The 24170-nt window shown below is 37.1% G+C and overlaps 1 protein-coding gene across 2 annotated transcripts in view; it reads right to left on the reverse strand.

Annotated features, from left to right (window-relative positions):
• Positions 1-703: 703 nt before the first annotated feature.
• LOC131434471 (uncharacterized) overlaps positions 704-24170 on the reverse strand; it is a 36890-nt gene continuing 13423 nt past the window's right edge. The window contains exons 2-6 of one of the 2 annotated variants that reach the window (XM_058601204.1): positions 14150-14457; positions 4169-4227; positions 3985-4108; positions 1739-3677; positions 704-976 (exon numbers count right to left, since the gene is read on the reverse strand). In XM_058601204.1, coding sequence (XP_058457187.1) covers positions 865-976; positions 1739-3677; positions 3985-4108; positions 4169-4227; positions 14150-14457 — 2542 coding nt within the window. In that variant the 3' untranslated portion in view covers positions 704-864. The remainder of the gene's footprint in view (positions 977-1738; positions 3678-3984; positions 4109-4168; positions 4228-14149; positions 14458-24170) is intronic. The other variant, XM_058601205.1, reaches the window with a different exon arrangement.

A 24170-nucleotide genomic window follows, 5' to 3' on the forward strand; every position in this document is an offset into this window, starting at 1 on the left:
AAGTTTTAAATTTGTATATTCAGTTATATAATGTTTTCGTTTAAAAATAAACTGAAAATCAGCACGAAAACGTGCAAAATCAGGAAAGAAGAAGAAGAAGACGAATTGACAATTCAGTCCGCATCTTCTCACTCAATTCCGAATGATTTCCGAATCAACCGGTTGTAGGCGAACCGGTTCATTCGGAATCGGTTGTTGCACTGGAGTTGGAATTGATTCGGAATTCATTATGATTTCCACATGAAATTCCGAATGAAAATTTCTCGCCGATTCGGAATTGATTCGGAATCCATTCGGAATCCATTCGGATCTGATAATGTGGGTATCAAGGTATCCAGCTCTCACATTTCACGAACAAATCGTAAGTAACATACTTTTGAGTGAACATGGCGTATGGGAGAAAAATGTCAAATTAGTGCGCGCCAAAATATCAGCACTGCACATGATATGTTCAATGTGATGCCGTGCGATGGCGTAGCTGAACTGAAGATTGATATCTCCCTAAGCTGACAGGGTCTGCTACTATAGTAAGACATTTATAATTGGTATCCATTTTCATTTGAAGCGATTTATTTTACAAGCATGCAAATATTTTGTGAAAGTTACACAAGTTTCCGGTCGTGTCGAATAGAGTCGAATGGTGTCTGCGATCCAGGCTTTCTTTACACAATTAGCACACACGTTTTTATTGTTCAATTCTAAATACATACGTTATAATAATGTCATGTTCTTGTATTATAGCTTTTAATTCAGTTTTTATTGACTGGAACACCATTTTAATTGATATATATTGATTGTCGATATAGAAACGTATGGTGGGTTTTCCAGACCTTAGTGTTGTATGTTGTAACAAAATTTTTGTTTCTAACAAGATTGTGATGAACGAACTCTTACTTGTTGACCACTTGCGATTGCGTTCTGTCGACTTAGTCTAGATCCTTTTTCGTTGGAATTAAAGTGATTGACTTGCACTAACCTAAGAAAAAAATTGTTATATTTATTTTGAATGTATATTTCAATATGTGTGCAAGTAGGAGAGACAGGCTGGTTGACCGAGATTTACTTTCAGAATTTCTGTACTCAGTACAGATCTCGTTACGATTTACGCTAACATATCATGATGATACAACTTTTGAGATCATATGTGAATTATTAAAATATGCAACACATAAAACGCATTTATGGAAAACGTTTGTTCGTGAACACAAAAGTTAGTGTTCATCTTTTTGTAGGTACAAAAAATCCTCTGCTCTTTACTTTTTAGTCTTTTAACTACATATGCAAGTCTTAGTTTCGGTAGCAATGAGACTTTTTTTTATAGTTCTCGCTGCTATATTTTTCTTCGCCTGCTTATGCGCTTACGTTTGGTTTATTTTTACCTCATTTAATGCTGTTTTATTCAGAAATCATTCAAAATTTGGATCCTTCGGTTTTTACGACCTTGACGCTTCATCCAATCAGCTTGTGCATTCGCCTTGGGGAGAGTTCTGTGCTTTCAGAGAGCAGATTTTATACTGATGTACGAGTTAAAAAAGAGATAAAAAGAGTTCTCGTACAAACGACAACGCAGAAACTCCTGAAAGTAGTTAGGTACATGGGCGACCTGATACCCTATCTAAATCACTATACATGTCACCTCTACGCATAGCAGCATATGTACAATAAAAGATACTTGGCCAACCAGCCCAGGTCTCCCATGCTTAGAAAAACTTCAACAGACATAAAATATAATACTAACGTGTTTTCCGAATTGTACTGTCGGAGCTCCAGCATTCGGATCGGAAGCGGATAGGGCACTCTGTTGTAATAGATATTTCGAAACCTCTTGGAGTGATCTAGGTCATATGCAGGTTTAAAACTGAAAAAGTTTTGTTTGAGCTGCAGAAGACTCAGTCTATTCGTTCCGTAGTGTTGTTTTATCAAACGAATTCGTTGACATACATATCTGATTGTATTTCGCCACCAGTTTCGAGCGCGTGGAGCCGTATTTGTCCAGTGACGCGTCAATTTATCGTCATTTAGCACCGATAGGTTAAAATCGCTTCGGGTGCCTGCAAACCTTGGACACCATTCCTGGTACGGATCAAAATACATAAATTTGTGTTCCATTGAAGATACTCGATGATGATGACCTCGTTTCAACGATGCTTGTGTCGGTGTATTCAAACGACTGATCAGTGAGTCCATGTTGCTACTGCGGCGCTTGAGTCGACGTTTGTCGCTTTCAAGTTCCATTTTCTCTCTATCGTCGGGTTTCTTATCTTGTCGTTTAGTTACTTTCACGTTGGTTCTACATTCTGTATTGCAACTGGTATCTCCGAAAATTCCTCGAACCTCTGCTATTTTGATTAGATATTTTGAATCGAGACGAATGACTTCTTTCCTCTTTATCAAAGACAAGAACAGGCCATCATCTGCGAAGCTCAGACAACTGTCGCGATAGGGACAAAAGTCTGGTATCTCAATAGTCTCAAATTGGTCACTTAGTGGAACTTCGACGTCTTCTATGGATGGCTTTCTGAAATCATCATCCTCTGATTGGTTGTCACAATATTCCTCTGATTTGCAAGTTTTAATGGTATCCTGTCGACCAAGAAGTCTGTTCACGAGTTGGTTACCTGCTGCCTCCGCCAGTGCAGCTAGTTCTCGATCTTTGGCTGCTTGTAAATGCAAGTCATAAACTCTCTGGTTAACATACTCAATAACTTTTTCAACCATGATTTCATTTTCGGTTTGTACGATTGAATGAGTTTGGTATAGGATAATTTGAACCTGCGGCCTAGACATGCAATGCTTCAGCGTTTCTCGTTGTTCAACTAACAGCTTGGACACCCGTTGCTTACTTTCTTCTGTCATTTCCGATTCAGATAAAATTTCGAGCATCGATAAGTCGCCTCCTCGACTGCATATCAAATCGATTGGATCACTAACCGCAGAATACGAGCTTGGTGGATTGGCGAATACACCGACAACTCGTTCAATCATGCCGGCTCCATGTGGAACATCAATGAAGTTTTCTGCGTAAAGTTTGACATTACTAACACCGAGGTCGACCATGTACTGTTTGTATTCGTTTAATTTATTGCCACAACCGAACGCAAGAAAGTTATGAACTCTTCGGCAGGTGAACAGAAGAGATGCCAAATAGGCAGTAGATCTTGGTGATGAGATGTGCGTCTGCACTACGTCCCCAGTAAGTTCATAGAGTTCCAATAAACTCGCAAAGATCGCGGGCCCTATCATGAAAGAGCGGTCTTGTATAATCATTTCATGTTGTTGGAATATTTGCGATCTAATAAATTGAGTTCTGTTTTCCGGAAAGATAGATATCACTTGAGGACATAAGTTATCCCACTTGTACTTTCCAACAGCGAGAGGTACAAAAAATGTTCCTTTGAGATTGTTCGTAGCATGGTCACTTGAGAGGGACGGATTGTGCTCTTCAATTACATGTAGTCCAATAAAATTAAGCAGTTCGTTGGCCTTACTTTTGTTTTTGACACGAAATGTATTGATCCATCCAGTTACAATTGGATTCGAAACAACAACAGCAACTTTCTCATCCTGAAGATGCGGTGGCAGTAGTTCTATTAAACTGTGGGCACTATTTTGAATGCGGATCCGAGTCAGAGCTGCGGCGTTTTGGATGCTGTGTGTATCCAAGCATTTCTCGATTTCTAAATAAGGAATTGTTAGTATTTTTTTGTCCTGGCGTTGTACAGAATCGAAGCGGAAGAACAATCGGCATAAAAACATTAAACTGCTAATGCGAAGACGAAACGTAAACTCAAGTAATCTTCTAAATAATTTAAATTATGACAATTATTACGTCGTAAACAAACAAACAGATATAATCATTCTGCATTTATACATTACGTGTTTGAATTAAAGGAAATGGAAAGATATCCGGTAATATGTAATATGATCTGATGTAACAACCTTTCCAAGCGTGAGCATTTTTTAATACCGATTAGTTTTGCATACCTAGTAAACCGGCTTCACCGAAAAGAGAATTTTTCAAAGTTATTAGTTCTGGTTCCCGTTTCGCGAACTTTCTAAGATACATATCATATAAAAGTAGCCACACTCGTGTTGTCTCATGCTTCAACTGAAATTATTATAAAAGTATGTAATTGTTGTAATTTAGAACAACACATAATTGGTTTACCTGAGGATTCTTTTCATAGAAATCAGTATTTTTAAGTACTTGTTGTAGAACTAGTTTAACTGAAAAATGAATAAATCAAATCATTAACTCGGTATTTAATTATAAGAAGGTAAGTGTTCGTACCTCAGAAAACCAAAATTTCTAATAAAGTAATCAAGGTGTGTAAGAAAATTGACTACCTTTCTGAAAAGTGATTACCAAGTAGCAACTAGTCTGTGTAGGCGCTCAATCGCAATCGCTTGCGGTCACTTGCGACGATTTGTAACGGATTTTCTAAGGATTTTCACATGCAAGCAAAGCGAAATTTCGTTCTAGATTGGATGTCTGTTCTTTGTAGCAAATATTGTAGCACATGTACTAAAACAAAATTAGCGTTATATGTATTGGATCTAGAAGCAAGTAAGTTGGGTTCCGTACAGATTGAAGCCCCTTGATGTTATTTGTAAGCAATTTTGTTCATCTCTGTTGATTTTAAAAATAAGTCGTTTGTATCCTACAGTCGCTGTCAACGAAAATTTTCATGGTAATCCGGAACGCTGAACTAAGTATGTGCTAAGCCAATGGTTCTCAAACTTTCTTGGGCGAATGCCCATTTTGGATACATCATTTCTTCTTCTACCCACCAAGTTAAAAAACTTATAATTTTGTTATTTTTACGTTTCGTCTTTGACTCATCAGTGCATAATTTTGGAAAAACCAGTTTTTTCCCAATCCAACAAGATTAAAATGAAATGTTAATTCTAGATCCTCTCGAACAAACATTGGGTAAGAAAAATACCCGATAAGAGATTCTACAAAATCTAACATAGTGCTCAGTTGAAGAATCAAAGAGATTTTTTTTCTCATAAATACGTATATATCATGGGCAATATACATAATATACGGTTATGTGCCCTAGCACAAAATTTGGCTAACCCCTAAATGACCATACCTGCATCGGCCAGAAATAGTCGAAAACACGTTTTCGTTCGGCACGTCAGAAAAGACATTGCACTCCGTTGCAAAACAAAAAGTGTTCTGTAAGTAGCAGAAACTTTACGTCTGCTTAGCGGTTCAAATTGAACTGCCGAATTTAGCACTAAGCAGTTCAATTTGAACTGCTGTGCACTGATGAGTCAAAGACGAAACGTAAAAATAATAAAAACGGTTATGTGCCCTAGCACAAAATTTGGCTAACCCCTAAATGAATATACATAAGTTTTTCTTCGCCGTGGCATCCACAATACATAGTACGGTAAACCTAATACATTTCGAATATCATATTAGTATGTTGGTATTCATTAGTTAATCTAAACACTGTTTTTATCAAGCGAGTTGTTATTTTAAATTACATTAAATAAAATACATTTATTTTGTACATGATCTTATAACTATTTCAGGTTTGTTTGTATCAGTTCATCACTTTTATTCAATATCATATAGTTGACTATTGGTTGAACTCATGGAAGAGAAAACAGTCTAACATAAAATAAAATTTAAATTGGAACTCCAATGGATTTAATGAAATGATAAAGAAGTGTCATGTATGTAAGGTCACGACAAGCAAGAATGTCGCGAACTGGGACATTGGATAGTCTACCTTGAGTACGCAAGGAATTTATTAGTTGATTGAACATGAGTCTGGACATCACACGAATGAAGTCCCTACTCACATCCAGTCCATGCCTTAGTCGATATTTTAGGAATAATTGAGTGCATTCACCGACCCAGATCATCTTTATCCCAAGAAGCTTGCCAGCTGGCAAGTGTTCTTTGTCGAGACGCGCTATGAAATTCGTTGAAAGCATTCAGTCTCTCATAAACTACACCCTCAATAGCACCACGTTTGGCTAAAATATCGGCTCTTTCATTGCCTGGAATGGAGCAATGAGCCGGGACCCAAACTATTGTGATTTGATAATTATTGTTCAATATGTCGTTCATTCTCTGTTTTATTTTACCCAAGAAAAACGGTTCATTTTTGCCAGCAGCGTTTGAACGAATGGTTTCAATTGTACTCAGACTATCTGTGAAGAGAAAATAATGGTTTGGAGATAATGTGAGGATTACACTCAAACTGTAATTAACCGCTGCTAACTCTGCTATATAAGCAGATGCAGGTTCTTGAAGCCTAAATGAAGCCGAAACATTATTGTTGAATATACCAAACCCAGTAGCCTCTTCAATTCGTGATCCGTCCGTGAAAAACATTTTCTCAGAGTCAATATGCCTGAACTTACTTGAAAATATGTTTGGGATTTCCATCGAGCGTAGGTTATCGGGATTCCACGCACATCGCGCTGCATGGATGTGTAGAAAAATAGAGTTGAGTCAGGGACATTTAGGAGGGTGTCACGGATTGGAATATATCTATAAAATACGAAATCCTGTCAGAAGTGGGATTCTAACCCACGCCTTCAGAAAAGACTACGACCTGAACGTAGCGTCATTTTTTGCGAATTTTCTTTCAGAGCTATCGTTAATGGATAATATAAAGCACCATTCGAACAAAATTTTGCAATTTTAAAAATATTGAGCAGTAAATCGGTGAAGAAATATTTTCGAGGACGCGTTTTGTAAACCACGATTTGTGATGTCCACATCTCAGCGCGAGAATATCAAAAGTAAAAAAAATCAATGTAACATAGTTGTAGTAGATGTTTTTCTAGACCCCTAGGTTTTTAAATTTTTTTTAAATTTTTTGAATTTTCAGTGGCTGTTTAAAGTCAAAACTGCGATCTTCCTCGAGAAAATCCGTCATTTTGTAGCTGTATAGCTTCTCCAAAGTAACAATAAAAAAAAGAAAAGGGAAACGTTGGGGTGGAATATTTTGTTTGTAGAAGGTGAGTGCAAAATTTAAAAATAATTGGTAAAGTAGTTTTCAAACGAACACGGACTCTTAAAACGTATTTTCGAGAAATACGCCTTCAAAGTTTATTGTTTATTGGAAACAATTTATTTTTCTAGGGACGCGTAGGGTCTGACACTTTAAAAAAATCATATTTTTCTTTGTATTTTGTTATCATAAAGCATTTGGCGACTCTACTAATGAGATGACGATTGATGCAATAGCCCTTGGTTTTTCTAATAAATTCTAACATAATGACTATGGGTAAATCTGCGCATCCCAAAATACACACACTTCGTTCGGTAATTTTTTCATCTTTTGACAAATTTTTAACAGTCGAATTTTTGAACATTCTCATTCTACTGATATCAGCAAAAATTAAAAACTTGTTTGCCGATTTGGTCGCTTTCATCAGCTGCTGTCCATTCGGTTGACTGTCGGTTTTACTCAGACGTATAATGATGGATCCATATTTCATTAATTGTAACGTATCGACGAAAAAATTCCTATTTATCATACTTAAATATGGCCAAACACTTTTGTGAACGGCTCCCTATTTTATCTGACCTCCTATTTCCATCTCATCCCTTCATAACTTTGAACATGAATCATATTTTTTAAAGTACCTGAACCAAACTGTAAAATGTTTCAAAATGTTTATTTAAGCTATTGTCACACTATTCCATTAAAAATTTGTTTTAAATCCTCAGTGATCGTTTTTTCCATTTAAAATAACAGTTCGGCTGAAAAGTTTGTATCGTTTAATAGAAACACACATTTTTTTGCCAAAATTCGTTTTTATTATTCAACATAATTGCCATCAGAGGCGATACAGCGATTATAGCGATCTTCCAATTTTTCGATACCATTTTTGTAGTACGATTTGTCCTTTGCCTCAAAATAGGCCTCAGTTTCAGCGATTACCTCTTCATTGCTTCAAAATTTTTTACCAGCGAGCATTCTCTTGAGGTCTGAGAACAGGAAAAAGTCATTGGGGGCCAAATCTGGAGAATACGGTGGATGAGGGAGCAATTCGAAGCCCAATTCGTTCAATTTCAGCATGGTTTTCATCGACTTGTGACACGGTGCATTGTCTTGATGAAACAAAACTTTTTCTTCTTCAAATGAGGCCGTTTTTTTTTTAAATTTCGTCCGTCAAACGCTCTAATAACGCTATATAATAGTCACTGTTGATGGTTTTTCCCTTTTCAAGGTAGTCGATGAAAATTATACCATGCGAATCCCAAAATACAGCCGCCATAACCTTACCGGCCGATTGTTGAGTCTGTTGAGTCGGTTCATCGCGTGCAGTCCACTCAGCTGACTGTCGATTGGACTCCGGAGTGAAGTGATGGAGCCATGTTTCGTCCATTGTTATATATCGACGAAAAATATCGGTTTTATTTCGATATAACAGTGATAAACACTATTCAGAATCATCAATTCAATGTTGTTTTTGATCGATTGTGAGCTCACGCGGCACTCATTTTGCACAAAGCTTTCTCATATCCAAATATTCGAGAATAATATGTCCAACACGTTCCTTTGATATCTTTAGGGTGTCAGCTATCTCGATCAACTTCACTTTACGGTCATTGAAAATCATTTTGTGGATTTTTTCACGTTTTCATCGGTAACAGCCTCTTTTGGACGTCCACTGCGTTCATCGTCTTCGGTGCTCATATGACCAGTACGAAATTTTGCAAACCACTTACGAATTGTTGCTTCGCCCGGTGCAGAGTCTGGATAACACTCATCAAGCCATTTTTTGGTATCGGCGGCACTTTTTTTCATCAAAAAGTAGTGTTTCATCAACACGAGAAATTCCTTTTCTTCCATTTTTTTCACATTAACAAAAGTAGCTTCACTCAAAATGCAATATCTCACAAACTAATAATCAGGCAGCTGTCAAATTTATACACGTATCTTTTGAAGGTTGATACTAACTGAAAATGGTATGGATTTAATTCTAGTGGCGCCCTCTCATAGAAACGATACGAACTTTTCAGCCGATCTGTTAAGCTCACTTTTCAATTTAGGAATCATTTTCGTCCTAAGTTTTACAGTTCGTCACGTTTCTGAATATTTACTAATCGATTCATCTCAAAACATGATCACTATTTCACTTCCTCAAAAGTAAGAGATGAAATTTTTTCACTTAGTTCACTTGATTGCACTTTATTTTCATCTGATTTAGTATCGCCAGATTGTTAAGTTTTCTCATAATGTTATACAGAATATTTCTTCTCCTTTAAATTGTCATCAACAATTATTTTGTTGGTATCCGTGACATTAGTTTAATTATATTATTGATATTTATATATAAATAAAATTGTTTCGGCTCCGAATATTACCAGAAAGGGCGTTTTAAATACTAATCAAATAACCCTTGTGACAAATCTAGTAGCACTGGTTTCATTTCAATATATGTCAACATAACGCTGTTAAATGTGTATGTTTCATCGGCTATCCATCTGATATTTTCATATTTTTAAAACGGCCATTCCAGATTAATCTTACAGTAAAATTTCCTACCTAAAACGAAAGGATACTGAAACGACCCAAAAAATGTGTTCAATATGCTTTTTCATTTAAATACATAACCAAAACGATTTGTTTTAAGATTTCACATTTCACTAATTCACTAAGTGGCAAAATTAGATTATTTTTCACTCAGCTTTGATGTGTTTTTCCTTTGGATGTGGTGTGTTTTGCTATTGAACCGCACTAACATACATGTGTTAAACACTTCATTTTCTAGTGGAAATGAGTACAGCACAAATGTATGTGCAAAACACTTGATTCAGTCAACTGTTTTTCACTTGAAATCTATGTGGAAAACTATGTGACATTCGTATGAGTCATATAGAGTCTAGAGGTAACGATATATCTTATAGTTTTGATGTGCATTTCAGATTAATGTACCATGATTTCCACTAAATATGTACAGTTTGTACAGTTATTTTACGAGTTAAGTGTATTTTTTAATGAATTTCATGTGTTCTACAAGTAGTGATGGTTCAAATGCTTTGCACATGATGCTAGCGTTCTAATTATTTTCAGTTTTTTCGATTTTTAACTATATCAAACTAACTAGAGCCACAGTACTCCAGGAAGAGCAAGGATGTGAAGATAAAGTGCGGAAAACTGAGACGGCCAGTTCGGAGGGTAAATCGAAAACGACCTTTGCCTTTACTTTTTGACATATCAGAGACTCGTCAGGCCCGTACCCAGGAGGGGGGGGGGGGCGTTTCGGAAGGGGCCGTTTCGGGAGGGGCCCTGAAATACACTGAATAAAAATCAAACGTTTTTCATAAATGCTTTCACGAGTAAGCTTTACAGGAATATCTATAATATCCTATATATCCACCTTTCAACAGAAAGTAATGAATTCACACATAATTTTCTATGTTACTTTTTATATGGTGCATGCTACTGTCTAATAGAATAATTTCAATGGTTTGAATTTATGACATGCATGAAAATGTAGAATAATAGTGGAATGTCGCCTTGACTAAACATATATGCACAAAGTATACATAGATTGTGTTACCACATTGTACATACATTTATTTATGTTAAATGGAGTCAAAATCAAACAAACATCGAAAGCTTTTTATTTTCAAATACAATATAGGTGAAAAACATATTGACTACGTAATACAGATGCATTCATTTTCTGTGCATTGAAACATGTTTCATATTGCCATGCTCAAACACATTTAAAAAATATTACTTACGGATGTTATACAATGCACATTACAGAATGTAAATTACACCACTTTGTCATAATGTGTGAGCAGGTATAATTTTTTGTTATTGTTCTACTGAACATGTAACTTATGTGTACAGATTTTTGAATTTAAATACACCGCTATAAACAGTATTTATTTCACCTCAAATAGAAATTAGTTAATAAATACTCTCCAGAAAGAAACTAGTCTTCATGCTGAGGACGAATTGTTTTGAAAAAAGATACTATCAAAGAAATCTGATTGAGCTGTACTATTTCAAATAAGTAAAATTTAATTGTTCGTGTTTACTATAGTGTTTCAAGAAAAAAAGTATTAAAAGAGTCAATTGGATACTATTCCGCCTGAATATCCACAATGCATAAATTTTCAGGTGTTTACTGGCAAATGAAGACACTTTGTGTTTTTGGATAAATCCGGATGAAACGCCAATGGAAGAATATCAGTAGAAAGCTGTGGTGATCAATCACATAGGGAACGGTAACGTTCACTAAACGGTCACAATAAGATTAAGAGAGAAGAACAATATTGCACGAAGTAATCGCATCGAAATAGTTGAGCCTGGTTAAACCGTTGTCGTATTATTTATAAGAAAGCGAAAATCTTAGAGCTTCGACGAACAAATCTTGGAGGAAATGGAGCACTGTTTTCTTGTTACTCCTAAATTTTATAAAATGGACAGTGGATAAAATTTCAAATAACATCGCATCATCACTGTAACCACGTTTGTATGCGAAAGCATTCCAAGTGACTAACCTTGAAAATAGTTATAATAAATCAAACATTATGAATGATTATTTTCTTTCAATTTGGTTCATACTATCAAAGGTATTGAATGAAATAAAACAAAACATTCTTCTCTAATGTACAGTCAAAATAACATATGCGGCATATTCATTATAATTGATTTCTATTTTTGTTCTTAAATTTTTCAATAATCCGAAAATTGTTATTTAAGTATACATCATCTTTGCCATTATATTATGCTACATGAAAAGAATCGCGTATAACTTGGCGTTTAATTGAACATCACATTGTGAGTATGTTTCGAAATCATTCTGCAAGTATTCTGTAGATCTAATAAACGTTATGTGTAGAGTTCATGAATTAGAACTACTACTGTCTATTGCAGCATTTCATAGATGCATACACATAACAACAACATGTATATTTTTTTGAGTGTAGAACTGTGCGCAATTAGCGGCGTTTTTAATAGACACTTTAAACTTTTCCGCTGGAACTGGCATTATTGATTATTTAAATCAAATTTGTGACGACCAAGAGAAGGTTATTGTATTACATTTCTTAACGTTTGTCCCTTACTTTGATTCGTAGAGAACGGAAAACATCTTCTAAATTTGTAAGTCATATTAGTTGATGGCCATGCAAACTATCTTTGTCTATACAGATTTCGGTATTAGGTTCCGGAAGTAGCGGTCTAAAATTTCAAAATGAAACTCAAATCGATTTCTCAGAGATGACTTGAGATTTGCGAACAGACAATACTTCGAGGAGGCCAAACCAGGTGAACAAGGTGGATAGGCTAATATTTGCGTTAAGGTAGTCCTCCAAAAGTATACTATGACCAGTGCAGTAAAACTTCATTCAGTTCAATTGAAACTGAATGTGGAACAATTTGATGATCTCTCCACTGCAGTAAACTTCACTCTCTGACACACACACAATGTTTGCTGACGGCTCGAACGGGCAGCATTCAGTTCATCACTCGTTTCTCTTTAATAGAGGCTCAGTTTGTTTCCTCCTTCAGTTTTCATTTTTAATACTTTATTTACTCCATTTATAATTCTATTTGTTCGAATCTGCTTACTACCAAGAGCGAAGACACTGAAGCAGCTATACTACTTGGCATTTGAAACTGAGCAAGCAAAACTTCAAATGACTAGGTACGACTATTCAACTGACGATGAATTCTGGGAGCTTCACTTGAAAATGGCAGCAAAAGTCAAATGAATTAGTAGGGATACGCTGACGGTCAGCGGCCATAAATTTCATTTTCATCTTATATTATTCGATTGAAAATGAAATTTCACCGCACTGACTATGACAATCCCAGAAAACCGGCATCGTGGTCTTTCCGACCCATTGAGCCTCCCTTCCAGGTACACTTGCATGTCGGATAATCATTTTGTTCTCTGGCGTATTATAATGGATCCAGCCAAACATGAACTAGAAGTGCACTTGCTTTCGTCTTTTCAGTTTTAAATAAGTATGTGCGGAATTCAGCGGCAGGATATCTTTCTCATCTGCACAATTTTGCCCAACTATGGTAAGCTTTTTGTTTCCGGTCCCTGATTTAAACTCTATTTTTTGTTTCTGTGTCTGATTCCGGGAGGGACCCTGCTATGTTTTTCTGGTGATATTCTCTTACTTTACACCCACTATAGCTAAAATATTGTGTTGTACTGACATATTTCGTCCTGCACATCTTATGGTCGTGAAAGGGTTAAAAGCAGCAATTTTGGGTTCTACTTACTATCTCAAGGAAGCAAACATATTTTAAACACGCAAACCCAGTTTTCTTCGCTATCGCTTTTTTAAATCGATAAACCTTGCATTGAATTATTCGCTTTAACTTAATTGATATTATATTATATCAAAGCTGGTCTATCGGAATACTAGTTAACTAGTTGCACACAAAGATGGTGAGGTAAACACAGCACCATGCACCAGTCAACTGCAATATTCCGATCTTCGTTTCCGTTTCTCTTTTTTCCATATTCCGTTTTCTCTTTTTTCCATATTCAGAACCGCCTCTTTCCCACGAAGCCATAAGTACCATAAGTCGTTCGATTGTATATAGAAGTAGGAAATGATTTCGTTATTGCGATACCCTCTAACTTTGTTTCGCAAATAGACTGTTCAACAGGTGCTAGGAAACGTACCATCCTTGTGGTTATGCAGAGTAAGTTAAAATTGCTTGCAAGGATTGTATTGAATCGAAAGCACCTTCTGCTTTAGAAACTAGTTTTAGTGCTGAGACTTCGAGAGTCAACATAGTGAATGAAAGGAATTTGTGAAACCAATGAAAGAGGAACAAATCGAAATTGTATGGATAGAGAAAATATCGTGACATTGGCAAATAATGGGTATGCACATATTTACTCGTAAATTGATTTAATGGCATTGGACTGAGCAGAGTTCTGTTCGGAAACGAAACAACATCGGACTAGGCTGGGTTCCGAGTTGAACGTACAAGTTTATGCTGAACTATAATATATTAAACGATCGCATCATTCGATATTTTGGCGAAAAATCAATAATCAATGTATTGCATAGAAAATCTGTTTCGCATGTAGAACGTACGGGTTTTATTTAACGGGATTGAAAGATGAGTACTACTACTAAAGTCATACTAATTACATGATTGAGTTTAATACTTACAGCGAAATACGTCGTATATCATAGAGTAAACCTTTCGCATCACGAATTCATCATCGAACGAAACTTCAAGAGGAGGCAGATTCAGCAGTTTTCCGGCTCGTGCAATGTCCTCCAAGCGCCACTGGTTATACTCGTCAATATTGCAAAAGTCGATTGGATTGTCCTGATAGCAACGACGTTGCTTTCGACGTTGCGTTGAGGAAGCATCTCCGAGGGCAGGAGAAGAGAAGGATGAGATTTCATCGAGAGATTTATCTTTCGTTTCCCAAATAGTAGTCTCTTTCAAATCTAATGATGTTTTCAATAGACTGGTGATAAATAACAATAGAAAGAAACATAACTTTTTTGATTATTTTAATTTTGAACTCGCAAAACATTGTACAGCTATTAGAAACAAGTCAATCAATGCAGCACATAAAATAGCTTAATTCAAACTAATCATCCAACTTTTTACTATAACTATTTTGAAATTGAGGGATTCCCTGAGACGATTGTAATTAGCTTGAAACACTTCTGCATGCTGTATTTCAACAGAGCAACAATTGTAGTCACTTGATCGCAATCTCACACTATGTATCTTCACGTGAAAGCCAGCGTGAATAAAAACTAGTTAAGTCCAATTTAGACAAAGATATTCCCATCAATTGCTAGGTAAGTATCAACAAAGCACTTTAAAGTATAGAAACCAACACCCCATCCTTTCAGCACTAGTTAATAGCAACGGAGTTGATTATTATCGGAAACGTGATTATCGCTTGTAACGCTAACAGTCATTTGGCACGCTATTGGCACCACCAAGTTGGCAGCTTAAGCGCTTCCATAAGGAGAGCGTTTAACACTAAGTTACAAACTAATTTCCAAGCCCATGAGAGAGCGGTAAATGGGTGCCCGTAAATTTTTATAGTCTGGTGTTTTGTGATCAACATTCGCTACATCTTCTGATCTATATAGCTCTTAACTATAGTGTTAAGAAAGTTAACACCTCATTTTTCGGTAAAATTAGTCCTTTGGTTTCTTTACTGCTATTATTGTACTGGTTGTTGTTTACTGTTTTGAAAGGGGTTTCCTGCACGGAAAGACCGAAATCAGCATTTTGACGAAAAAAATAATTGATTTTCTGATTTCAGTTAGTTATTTTTTGAGACAACTAAAAAAATCTTACTTTTGCTGATTTAGATTTTCTAATTCTAGTTCCCTTAATAATAATAAAATATTTGTTGAAATGGCTATTTTTTTAGTTGAATTCTCCAATTTAACGTGCTGTCATTTCTTAGCTAAGGCACACTTCATATCCATTCAACTAATTTTTTAGTTTAATTAGAGAAATAAAACGTTACTATTTTTTACCTGGAGCTGTTTTTTTTTCATAAATACGTTTATTTCTTAAGGCAGTTTACATAAGTTTTTCTTCGCCGTAGCATCACTTTTACATAATATTCTTATCCTAATTTAATTCTAACATAGTCACAACGTTTTGCATTTATTAAAACATATTCTCTTATTACTTAAATATCATCTTAGGTAACTCGTCATTAATTATGAAATCTACTCGGAAATATTATTTGAACCAAACGATTAACTTCTATAAATTATAAAATAAGCTGTTATTTTCAGACATTTTGTTAATAATTTCATAAACTGTTTCGAGTTTGTTTGTATCATTACATTATTTTTATTCTAATTTAGCTATTGGTTGAACTCATGGACGCAGCTGGAATCAGAACTAAGTCTTGAAAGGGGCCTTTATTAAATTGAAACTCCAGTTTTCTTTATGAAATGATGAATAAGTTTCATGTATGAAAGGTCACGACAAGCAAGAATGTCTCGAACTGGGATATTGGATAGTCTACCTTGGGTACGCAAAGAATTTATTAGTTGAGATCTGACATCACGATACTCCACGCATGTCCAAACGACATGATCAATATCTCGATAACCTTCGCCACAAGCACAATGATTAGTCTCGGAGAGCCCAATTCGAAGGAGATGTGCATCTAACGTGTAGTGATTGGACATGAGTCTGGACATCACACGAATGAAATCTCTACTCACATCCAGTCCCCTGAACCATGCCTTAGTCGATATTTTCGGAATAATTGAGTGCATCCACCGACCCAGATCATCTTTATCCCAAGAAGCTTGCCAGCTGGCAAGTGTTCTTTGGCGAGACGAGCTATAGAATTCGTTGAAAGCAATTGGTCTCTCATAAATTTCACCCTCAATAGCACCACGTTTGGCTAAAATATCGGCTCTTTCATTGCCAGAAATGGAGCAATGAGCCGGGACCCAGACTATAGTGATTAGATAATTATTGTTCAATATGTCGTTCAGGCACTGTTTTATTTTGCCCAGGAAAAACGGTTCAGCCTTGCCAGTCATGTTTGAGCGAATGGCTTCAATTGCACTCAGACTATCTGTGAAGAGGAAATAATGGTTTGGAATTAATGTGACGATTACACTCAAACTATAATGAACTGCTGCTAGCTCTGCTATATAAACAGATGCAGGTTCTTGAAGCCTAAATGAGGCCGAAACATTATTGTTGAACATACCAAACCCTGTCGCTTCTTCAATTCGCGATCCGTCCGTGTAAAACATTTTCTCAGAGTCAATATGCCTGAACTTACTTGAAAATATTTTTGGGATTTCCGTCGAACGTAGATGATCCGGGATTCCACGCACTTCGCGCTGCATGGATGTATCGAAAAATAAAGTTGAGTCAGGGACATTTAGGAGGCTGACACGGATAGGAATATATCTTGAAGGGTTGATTTCCTGTGACATATGGTTAAAATATACTGTCATGAATTTTGTTTGAGATCGAAGCTCGACTAGTCGTTCGAAATTATTAATTACCATGGGATTCAGCACCTCACATCTTATTAGCAGGCGTGATGAAAGCTCCCAAAATCGATCTTTTAATGGAAGAACTCCCGCCAGAACTTCAAGACTCATTGTATGTGTCGAATGCATGCACCCTAAAGCAATTCGCAAACAACGATGCTGAATTCGCTCCAGTTTGATAATATGAGAGTTTGCAGCGGAACGAAAGCAAACGCATCCATATTCCATCACTGAAAGTATCGTTGTCTGATACAATTTTATTAGATCTTCCGGATGAGCACCCCACCAAGATCCTGTTATTGTTCGAAGAAAATTTACTCTTTGTTGGCATTTTGTTTTTTTTTTTTTCATAAATACGTTTATTTCATAGGCAATATACATAAGTTTTTCTTCGCCGTGGCATCCACAATACATAGTAGTTTAAACCTAATACATTTCGAATATCATATTAGTATGTTGGTACTCATTAGTTAATCTAAACACTGTTTTTATCAAGCGAGTTGCTATTTTAAATTACATTAAATAAAATACATTTATTTTGTACATGATCTTATAACTATTTCAGGATTGTTTGTATCAGTTCACCACTTATATTCAATATCCTATAGTTGGCTATTGGTTGAACTCATGGAAGAGAAAACAGTTTAACATAAAATAAAATTTAAATTGGAACTCCAATGGATTTAATGAAATGATAAAGAAGTTTCATGTATGGAAGGTCACGACAAGCAAGAATGTCGCGAACTGGGACATTGGATAGTCTACCTTGGGTACGCAAGGAATTTATTAGTTGAGATCTGACATCACGAAACTCCACGCATGTCCAAACAACATGGTCAATATCGCGGTAACCTTCGCCGCAAGCACAATGATTAGTCTCGGAAAGTCCAATTCGAAGGAGATGTGCATCTAACGTGTAGTGATTGGACATGAGTCTGGACATCACACGAATGAAATCTCTACTCACATCCAGTCCCCTGAACCATGCCTTTGTCGATATTTTAGGAATAATTGAGTGCATCCACCGACCCAGATCATCTTTATCCCAAGAAGCTTGCCAGCTGGCAAGTGTTCTTTGGCGAGACGCGCTATAGAATTCGTTGAAAGCAATCGGTCTCTCATAAATTTCACCCTCAATAGCACCACGTTTGGCTAAAATATCGGCTCTTTCATTGCCTGGAATGGAGCAATGAGCCGGAACCCAAACTATTGTGATTAGATAATTATTATTCAATATGTCGTTCAGACACTGTTTTATTTTACCCAAGAAAAACGGTTCATTTTTGCCAGCAGCGTTTGAGCGAATGGCTTCAATTGCACTCAGACTATCTGTGAAGAGGAAATAATGGTTTGGAGATACAAGGTGAGATGAAAAAACTGCAACCAACTTCAGACTGCTGTCATTTCTAAACCGCTCGTCCCACAGCTGTCAGATTTATTCTAGTGACAGCTCATTATATTATTTACAAGCGCACAAAAGCATTTTGGTGGGAATTTTTCAGAAAAAAAGTTATTTGTGATGGAATTCAAGTGTGATAGTGTGATTGCTTTGCATTTGGCTGGAAAACCACAAGTAGCTATCGTTAGAGCCCTCCAGCATTTAAAAGTGAATAAATCTTTTGTGTCTCGTACCACCGCTCGTTACCGTGATACTGGTAGCGTAGCCCGACGTCAAGGAAGTGGACGAAAAAAAACAGCAACATCGGCAGAAATGGTTCGAAAAGTGAAGAAGCGAATTGAACGAAATCCGCGTCGCAGTGGCCGAAAAATGGCTCGTGAGCTGAACATATCGCAATATGCCATTCGGCAAATATTGAAAAATGAGCTTGGACTAAAGCCATTGAAGTTCCAAAAACTGCAAGATCTTACTGATGCGCAAAAAAAAGTTAGACTCGAAAAAGCTAAAGAGTTGCTTCGCTTGGCCGAAAGTGGTGAACTGCCGAATTTGGTTTTCTCCGATGAGAAACCATTCGTTATCCAGCAGTTTGTAAACAAACAAAATGATCGTGTTTACTTGCCAGAGAGGTCAGCTGAAAATTTGCAACTTCGGTTGGCCACCAGAACTCAAAAGCCGGCCATGGTGATGGTGTGGGCCGCCATAACAGCCGATGGTCGCTCGCCGCTCGTATTCATCGACCGTGGGGTCAAAATAAATGCGCAAATCTATCGCGAAAATATTTTGGAGGGAGTTCTGAAGCCCTGGGCACGCAAACATTTCGGCCGCAGACCTTGGACATTCCAACAGGACTCAGCACCATCGCACTCAGCACGCGCCACCCAAGAATGGTTAAGAAATGAGGTTCCTCGCTTCATTTCCACCGCACAATGGCCACCAAAATCTCCGGATGCCAATCCGTTGGACTATTGTGCCTGGGGTATTTTGGAAAGCAAGGTTGGCACTAAAAAATACCAAAGTGTCGATCATCTCAAGCAAGCGCTTCGCCGAGAATGGGACAAAATACCGCAGAGCCACTTTCGGGCAGCGTGTGATGGTTTCATTGGCCGTTTGAAGGCCATAGTTCGTGCCAAAGGTGGCCAATTCGAACAAATCTAAACCGATTCTCAAATTTGATGTTATTTCCGACATTTTTTGCTTTCATTCAATAAAATTTAAAAAAAAAATGAAAAAATTATGGCGTTTTACTTTGTTGCAGTTTTTTCATCTCACCTTGTAATGTGACGATTACATTCAAGCTATAATGAACTGCTGCTAACTCTGCTATATAAACAGATGCAGGTTCTTGAAGCTTGAATGAGGCCGAAACATTATTGTTGAACATACCAAACCCTGTCGCTTCTTCCATTCGCGATCCGTCCGTGTAAAACATTTTCTCAGAGTTAATATGCCTGAACTTACTTGAAAATATTTTTGGGATTTCCATAGAGCGTAGGTGGTCCGGGATTCCACGCACTTCGCGCTGCATGGATGTGTCGAAAAATAAAGTTGAGTCAGGTACATTTAGGAGGCTGACACGGATAGGAATATATCTTGAAGGGTTGATTTCCTGTGACATATGGTTAAAATATACTGTCATGAATTTTGTTTGAGATCGAAGCTCGACTAGTCGTTCGAAATTATTAATTACCATGGGATTCAGCACATCACATCTTATTAGCAGGCGTGATGAAAGCTCCCAAAATCGATCTTTTAATGGAAGAACTCCCGCCAGAACTTCAAGACTCATTGTATGTGTCGAATGCATGCAGCCTAAAGCAATTCGCAAACAACGGTACTGAATTCGCTCAAGTTTGATAATATGAGAATTTGCAGCGGAACGAAAACAAACGCATCCATATTCCATCACTGAAAGTATCGTTGTCTGATACAATTTTATTAGATCTTGCGGATGAGCACCCCACCAAGACCCTGTTATTGTTCGAAGAAAATTTACTCTTTGTTGGCATTTCGTTATCAGATACCTAATGTGTCCTCCCCACGTGCATTTGGAATCAAACCACACCCCGAGGTATTTGAAAGTCAAAACCTGTTCGATTATTCTTCCCATCATATGAAGCTGAAGTTGCGCGGGATCATGCTTTTTTGAAAAGACGACCAGCTCTGTTTTCTCCGCAGAGAATTCGATACCAAGATGAACAGCCCAAACGGACAATTTATCTAAGGTATCTTGCAATGGTTTTTGCAGATCAATAGCTTTGGATCCAGTAACTGAAACCACGCCATCATCTGCCAATTGTCTTAGTGTACATGGGGTTACTAGACAGCTGTCAATGTCATTCACGTAAAAATTATAGAGGAGCGGACTGAGGCTTGAGCCTTGCGGGAGACCCATGTAGCTAATTCTGATTGTTGCCAAATCGCCATGTGAAAAATGCATGCGTTTCTCTGACAAAAGGTTGTGCAAATAATTATTTATAACCGCTGGGAGTCCATGTTGGTGGAGCTTGTCTGAAAGAACATCAATGGAAACTGAATCAAATGCTCCTTTAATGTCTAAAAATACAGATGCCATTTGTTGCTTTTGAGCGAAGGCAATTTGGATGTCAGACGAAAGTAATGCAAGGCAATCATTCGTCCCTTTATTTCTACGGAAGCCAAACTGAGTATCTGACAACAAACCGTTCGTCTCGACCCAAGTGTCGAGACGTCGTAGAATAATTTTTTCGAACAATTTTCTGATGCAGGACAACATCGCAATGGGTCTATATGAGTTGTGATTGGAAGCTGGTTTCCCCGGCTTTTGAATGGCGATAACTTTCACTTGTCTCCAGTCAGGTGGAACAATATTTTGCTCAAGAAACTTGTTGAACAATTCCAACAAACGTCTTTTTGCGAGGTCGGGCAGATTCTTCACCAAGTTGAATTTAATTCTGTCCAATCCAGGAGCGTTATTGTTACAAGACATGAGTGCTATGGAAAATTCCATCATTGAAAAGGGGCTATCAATGGAATCATCATTTGAAGAAGACTCCCTAACAATGCTATGCGTAGGAACGGAATCTGGACAAACTTTCCTCGCAAAATCAAATATCCATCGATTCGAGTACTCCTCACTCTCATTTCCTACGTTACGATTCCTCATTCGTCTGGCCGTATTCCAAAGAGTGCTCATTGAGGTTTCTCTTGACAAACCTTCCACAAAATGTCTCCAATAGCTGCATTTCTTAACCCGAAGTATGTTCTTGTACTTGGTTTCTAAAACCAAGAATTTTTCAAAATTCTGAGGAGTTCCTCCTCCTCGTTTTAAAAACGTCTTGAAAGCATTTTGTTTCGCGTGTTTAGCATCTGAGCACTCTTTGTCCCACCAAGGATTTGGAGGTCTTCTGTTAGACGATGGACCAAGAAATCGTTTGGTTTGGGCTTGTTCTGCGGCCTCCAGAATCGAACAAACGAGGAAGTCATATTCTTCAAGTGGGGGAAGCTCTTCCATTGAAGTTAAGACACTTGAAATATTACTTTGGTATTTAATCCAGTCAATATTTTTTGTCAAATCATATGGAATATTAACTGAATTAGCAATGCCTTTGTTACTGCTAATTGAGATGATGATTGGTAAATGATCGCTACCATGTAAATCAGGAAATACTTTCCAGGTGCAATCTAGTCGAATTGAAGTCGAACAAAGAGATAAATCTAATGCACTTGGACGTGCAGGAGGTCTTGGGATCCGTGTCATGCTACCCATATTTAGTACCGTCATGCTAAAATTGTCGCAAATATTATATATTAGAGATGATCTGCTATCATTGTAAACGGAACCCCACATCATTCCGTGCGAATTGAAATCTCCTAAAATCAAACGTGGAGCAGGAAGGGCTTCGACAATTTCATTAAGCTGTCGTTGTCCAACTTGAGCTCTTGGAGGAATATATACCGAAGCAATGCAAATGTCCTTTCCTTTAATGTTTATTTGACAAGCAACAACTTCTATACTAGAAGTCGAAGGAATGTTTAATCTATAAAAGGAATAACATTTCTTAATTCCTAAAAGCACTCCACCATACGGGGAGTCTCTGTCGAGACGTATAATGTTAAAGTCATTAAAATTTAAGGCTATGTTTGATGTAAGCCATGTTTCGCACAAAGCAAATACATCACATTTTTGACTATGCAACAAAACTTTAAATGAATCAAGTTTTGGCATGATGCTTCGACAATTCCACTGCAGGACAGTGATTGAATCATTTGCGGCGGATGATAAATTATCCATCAAATGATACAAAACCTGAAAGAGCTGGCCATTGAGCTGATAACTGTTTCAAAAAAGTTCTAGCTATTGGAAGGAATGCTGTTATGATGGTCTTTAGAGGTTCAGAAATATTGAATGCAGCGAAAATCCATTCTACAATTTCCGAAAATTTCAGTAATCCTGTTGGTGAATGTGAAATGGAGCCCACTGGATTATTGTCTTTTCTTGAGCTAGTTCCTGGATTGGTTTGTGAATTTGACAAACCAGGAGGCACAGTTTTTGGTTTTAAATTTGGCTTTTTAGCTTTAACACGGGGATCTTTTTTTGAAGGTATAATTTTAGGTGTCTTTTTTGGTATTTTGTGGTTTGTTAATCTCCTCTTAACAGACCCTTGAGGAGTGACAAACGAGGTATCTTCACTATTTCCGTCAGAGTCAGATTCCTCTGGCTCCGCAAGATTTGAAAAACCGTTTTCGGTTTCCAAAGGGGAGACATGTATGACCGTTTTGAGCATTTCTGCATATGTGCGCTTAGACCGTGCTTTTAAAGAAAGCTTCATTTTGTCTTTACGCAGCTTAAATGCAGCGCACACTGAAAGATCATCATGAGGGCTTTCCCCACAATAAACACATTTTTCAACATCTTTATCGCAAAGATTATCCTTATGAGGCCCTTGACATTTGATACATTTGGACTTATTACTACAGTAAGTAGCTGTATGTCCGAATTTTTTACAGTTCGTGCAATTCATAACATGCGGTACGAAAAGCCGAACAGGAAGACGAATTTTATCGATATAGACATGGCTAGGCAATGCAGATCCGGCAAATGTTACGCGAAACGAATCTGAGGGACGATAAGACTTTTTTCCATCGACAATAGATGCTGAGTACAATTGTTTGCACTCGAGTATCTTAACTCCCTCAAGCATGGAGTTTTTAAAACGGCCAACTCCATTTTTAAGTAAATCATCTGCTGTCAGACTTGCTTCAGTCACAACACCGTCAATTTCTACCTCCTTCGATGGAATGTAAACTCGATATTCAATAGCAAATAATTTACAGGTTACAATATCGTTTGCCTGTTTCAAGTCGTTAACTACAACTCGAATTTTATCTCTATTAACCTTACAGATTTCTTTAACTTCAGAGAAATGTGATGTCAAATCCTTTGTAATTTGCATCAAGTTTAAAATCTTTTCTATTTTTCGAAGATAGACTATCCATGGCCCAGTGGTACCCTGTGGATAATGTTTAGCCCTCGGAGTATTTAAACTTTTACTAGTATCCGGAATCGGATTCGGATGATCTTCCATGAGATCATCCATTACATTAAATTTTTTTTGTAAATTAATAATACCAAAATAAAAACTTATGTTTAGTAAAATTTCAGATATAAGAAATAAAAAATAAATTAAATTAAATCTACCTTGTAGCTGATGTCTCTGTTCCTTTATCGTGAAGAACGACGTGAAGCTCTTCCAACGATTTCCAATTGGCAGTCTTTTGCTGTTTCCAATTGGCAGTCTT

The sequence above is a fragment of the Malaya genurostris genome, chromosome 3, assembly GCF_030247185.1.
Source record: "Malaya genurostris strain Urasoe2022 chromosome 3, Malgen_1.1, whole genome shotgun sequence".
NCBI lineage: Eukaryota > Metazoa > Arthropoda > Insecta > Diptera > Culicidae > Malaya > Malaya genurostris.